Source organism: Penaeus chinensis, chromosome 11 (genome assembly GCF_019202785.1).
Source record: "Penaeus chinensis breed Huanghai No. 1 chromosome 11, ASM1920278v2, whole genome shotgun sequence".
Taxonomy (NCBI): Eukaryota; Metazoa; Arthropoda; class Malacostraca; order Decapoda; family Penaeidae; genus Penaeus; species Penaeus chinensis.
Genome location: NC_061829.1, coordinates 10322467 through 10327466, shown reverse-complemented (window position 1 = coordinate 10327466; position 5000 = coordinate 10322467). Strand labels below are relative to the sequence as shown.

General features: G+C 41.8%; 2 protein-coding genes across 2 annotated transcripts; one reads left to right on the top strand and one right to left on the bottom strand.

Annotated features, from left to right (window-relative positions):
- Positions 1 to 859: 859 nt before the first annotated feature.
- On the top strand, positions 860 to 1234 carry LOC125030836 (histone H2A-like). Its single transcript, XM_047621146.1, has one exon. It carries the CDS (start codon positions 866 to 868, stop codon positions 1232 to 1234), a length of 369 nt encoding a protein of 122 aa, XP_047477102.1. The 5' UTR covers positions 860 to 865.
- A 3182-nt stretch (positions 1235 to 4416) lies between these two features.
- On the bottom strand, positions 4417 to 4791 carry LOC125030837 (histone H2A-like). The gene has a single exon (XM_047621147.1). The coding sequence runs from the start codon at positions 4783 to 4785 to the stop codon at positions 4417 to 4419; it is 369 nt and encodes a 122-aa protein (XP_047477103.1). The 5' UTR covers positions 4786 to 4791.
- Between the last annotated feature and the right edge of the window lie 209 nt (positions 4792 to 5000).

Sequence of the window (5000 nt, the reverse complement as noted above, 5' to 3'; positions counted from 1 at the left end):
TATATTATGTGTGATACATATCATATTATTAATGTGTAGATAATTCAAATATGGTTATATATATAATCATACATATATGTATACATACATATATTGTTAATACACCATCATAATATTTATATACATACATATTCATACGGAAAACTCAGACACACATATATATACTTACATATGTATGAATGGTGAAAACACTCAACCGTGTTGATACTATGGTAGAAAATCCCACAATGTAAAACTAGATTTATTGAAAGCGAGACAACAGTTTCGGAAGCCACCTGGTTATATTGATTAAATATATGCACACATATATACATATACTTGTTTAAATATATATATATTATGAATATGTGCGTATGTGTTTGTATGAGCGTATATATATATATATATATATATATATATATATATATAGAAAATATAAATACATATATATATGTATTTATATTTTGTATATATATATATATAGAAAATATAAATACATATATATATGTATTTATATATTGTATATATACATATATAGAAAATATAAATACATATATATATGTATTTATATTTTGTATATATATATATATATATATATATATATATATATATGTAGAAAATATAAATACATATATATATATGTATTTATATTTTGTATATATATATATATATATATATATATTAAATGCAAATACAAAATAGGAGTTCACAACCTCTCCTTGTTCCTACTGTTAACCTTTCCTCAAGTGACCTGCGGTCCCACACGTGTCCTAAGAGCTCCGTCGGATATTACGGGAATTCCCTACTTAATTCGCTGGAACGCTTTCGAATCATTCAGTCTTGGCTGAAAGCTACCAAGGTTTCCTTCTCCTGTAACCAAAGCATCATGTCTGGGCGTGGAAAGGGCGGCAAGGTGAAGGGGAAGTCCAAGTCCCGCTCCAGCAAGGCTGGCCTTCAGTTTCCTGTAGGAAGGATTCACCGCCTTCTGCGTAAGGGAAACTACTCCGAACGTGTGGGCGCTGGTGCACCCGTGTACATGGCTGCTGTCATGGAATACCTCGCTGCTGAAATTCTGGAATTGGCAGGAAATGCCGCCCGTGACAACAAGAAGAGCCGCATCGTGCCCCGTCACCTGCAGCTGGCCGTCCGTAACGACGAAGAGCTCAACAAGTTGCTGTCTGGCGTGACCATTGCCCAGGGCGGCGTCCTGCCCAACATCCAGGCTGTGCTCCTGCCCAAGAAGGCGGAAAAGTAGATGGCTCCTTCGGCTGCCTCTTTCAATATCTTCGGCTCCTTTTGGACTATGCAGAATTATGTATACGCAGAACCTTACTAATTGAATTATACATTTTATTATTGTACATAATAAAAAACTATATACAGTCAATAACAGGTATATTAATATATTTTCATATAAGTAGTAATAATTTCCACATTCTTTAAAACAATAGTACCACAGTACTTATGTGAACTATATTCCAGATATACGTTTCGTTTGTTTAATGTAAGCAACCGACAAATATCCGACAACTGAAACATGTCAGATTTTCCTATATATTTGTTTATTTCCAGTACAACATCCGATACCAGCCTCTACATCTGATGATGCTACAAAAACTGCTAAAAACTACTATTCTCCTTCAATAATATTGATTAGCTTCACTTAAAGGTCGGGTGTATAACTAGACAAAAATCTACAATGTCATTGTGGGAAAAAAGTTAGAACAATTCACACGCCGACTTGGATTTTCTTCTATCTATATTCATAAGTGGCAAAAAATGATTGGTTTTACAAATTCCAGACTTACATATGCTCTGTGAGCATGGATGACTGATTCTGAGAAATATATATAAAGTTCTTGTAGCTGACCTACGCATATTAAACCCGTACGTTAATTGTCTTATAATTATAATTATGAAAAAAAAAGTTAATTATAACAATGGCATTTGACCTCGACCATGCTGGTGACTCTAGGCTTCCTCCAATGCATTTGTTGTTTACATTGCGTTTGGTCAACAACCCTGCTTAAGTCCAACCAGCTGGCCTAATCCCTACGTCTCCTTGTTCGTCTTCTACGTTTGCTTGGTGTTTCTCCATGATGCTTGAGGGTGAAGAAAACACCGATGAAATCTAAAGTAGGTTCATTTGCGATCAGCTCTGACAAAATAAATACGGAACTCTTCCTGTTCCTCTGCCTCACACGCCAAGCTCCGTCTGCGACTGTCTACTGCCAGACGTGTGACTACAGAGACAATCTAAAATGTTGTACACTATAAATCATACAGAGTCTGACTCTTACAATAGGTGATATGCTACACATATTATAAACTAAACATAATGTTCTATATTTCACATGGTAGAACATATCATACAAAAGACAGTGTATAATATATAATCACATAATTATCACTAACTACGTACGATAATAATGGCATCACAACTCACATCATTGTCATAACTCACTTCATTCACAACCCACATCTCCCTTCCCCCTTTACGTTCACTAGCGGGAGTCTTGAACAGACTTCAACTTTAGACGCTCCGAACGTCGAGGTTCAACAGACACAGATGGGGCGGAAGATCCTGGTGCGTCATCTTCCTACCTTCTTACCTACCGCAATGTGGCGTGTAGGTAAGGAGTTGTGCATCCCTGATGCCCTTTCCCGGTCACCTGTGAGTTGCCCAACGGTGGAGGATGGTGCCTTCAATGCTGAAATGGACACTTCCGTCAAGATTGTAGCTCTGCAGGCTGTTCAGTCTAATAAAGCATCAGAAGCCATAGATGAACAAGAGGATCTCTTCATGGAAGAATTGCGTACAGCTGCCTCTATAGATGCTTCTTATGAGGAGCTGCTTCATCATGTGAAGTCAGGGTTCCCCAAGGATCGCTACAATCTACCAAGTGCCCTGCGTCCGTACTGGAAGATTCGCAATGAGTTGTACAATGATGGTGACTTGGTGCTGTATGGACCTAGAGTGGTTGTCCCTGTTTCTTTACGTCGTAGCACCCTAGCTCGCCTGCATGAAAGCCACTGTGGCGTGGAAGCAACAAAGCGTCGTGCACAGCAGACAGTCTTTTGGCCAGGCATTAATGCAGACATTGTAAACACTGTTCGTGCCTGTGAGCCATGCCAGCGCCTACAGCCTAGTCAGCAACAAGAGCCACTGATGTTGGATGACAAACCCACAAGACCATTTATGTCTGTGTCGGCAGACTTTTTTAGTGTTGCTGGAAAACACTTCTTGGTGTATGCTGACCGACTCTCCGGATGGCCTGTTGTCCTCCCATGTGGAACTAATGCAACAAGTGCTTCGACGATCAGATTCTTCCGGCATATGTTTCGTGATCTGGGTGTGCCAGTTTGCCTGCGCACTGATGGCGAAACTCAGTTCTCCAGCCGGGAATTTGCAACCTTTCTTCAGCGATGGGGAGTACGTCATGCTATGTCAAGCCCCCATTACCCACAGTCCAATGGGCATGCAGAGGCTGCTGTGAAGAAAGTCAAGTATCTGATCATGAAGACAGCACCCAACGGAAATATTGACAGTGAGGAGTTTGACAGAGGATTACTGGAGTTACGTAACACCCCAAACTTCACTGGTCGATCTCCTGCTCAGATTCAGTTTGGCATGCCCCTTCGCTCCTGTGTGCCTGCCCACTCTAGTGCCTTCATGAAGGAGTGGCAGACCAAGGCTGAGGACTGCGACCGTCGTGCCGCAGTACGGGCCAAGGACGTGAAGACCCGCTATGACAAGCGTGCCCACTCCCTTTCCAAGTTAGAGATTGGGGCACAGGTGCGAATCCAGGATCCCACATCCAAGCGTTGGGATAAGGTCGGCACTGTTATGGGTATTGGCAAATCTCGTGATTATCACATCAGGCTGCCAAGTGGCCGTATACTGTGGCGCAATCGACGTTTCTTGCACCCTACACAGCTCAAGATTAGAAACTCAACAGATTTGGAAGATGACGCACCAGGATCTTCCGCCCCATCTGTGCCTGTTGAACCTCGACGTTCGGAGCGTCTAAAAATGAAGTCTGTTCAAGACTCCCGCTAGTGAATGTAAAGGGGGAAGGGAGATGTGGGTTGTGAATGAAGTGAGTTATGACAATGATGTGAGTTGTGAAGCCATTATTATCGTACGTAGTTAGTGGTAATTATGTGATTATATATTATACACTGTCTTTTTAACAAACGAAACGTATATCTGGAATATAGTTCACATAAGTACCGTGGGACTATTGTTTTAAAGAATGTGGAAATGATTACTGCTTATATGAAAATATATTAAAATACCTGTTATTGACTGTATATAGTTTTTTATTATGTACAATAATAAAATGTATAATTCAATTAGTAAGGTTCTGCGTATACATAATTCTGCATAGTCCAAAAGGAGCCGAAGATATTGAAAGAGGCAGCCGAAGGAGCCATCTACTTTTCCGCCTTCTTGGGCAGGAGCACAGCCTGGATGTTGGGCAGGACGCCGCCCTGGGCAATAGTCACGCCGGACAGCAGCTTGTTGAGTTCTTCGTCGTTACGGACGGCCAGCTGCAGGTGACGGGGCACGATGCGGCTCTTCTTGTTGTCACGGGCGGCATTTCCTGCCAATTCCAGGATTTCAGCAGCGAGGTATTCCATGACAGCAGCCATGTACACGGGCGCACCAGCACCCACACGTTCGGAGTAGTTTCCCTTACGCAGAAGGCGGTGAATCCTTCCTACAGGAAACTGAAGGCCGGCCTTGCTGGAGCGGGACTTGGACTTCCCCTTCACCTTGCCGCCCTTTCCACGCCCAGACATGATGCTTTGGTTACAGGAGAAGGAAACCTTGGTAGCTTTCAGCCAAGACTGAATGATTCGAAAGCGTTCCAGCGAATTAAGTAGGAAATTCCCGTAATATCCGACGGAGCTCTTAGGACACGTGTGGGACCGCAGGTCACTTGAGGAAAGGTTAACAGTAGGAACAAGGAGAAGTTGTGAACTCCTATTTTGTATGTGCATTTAATATATATATA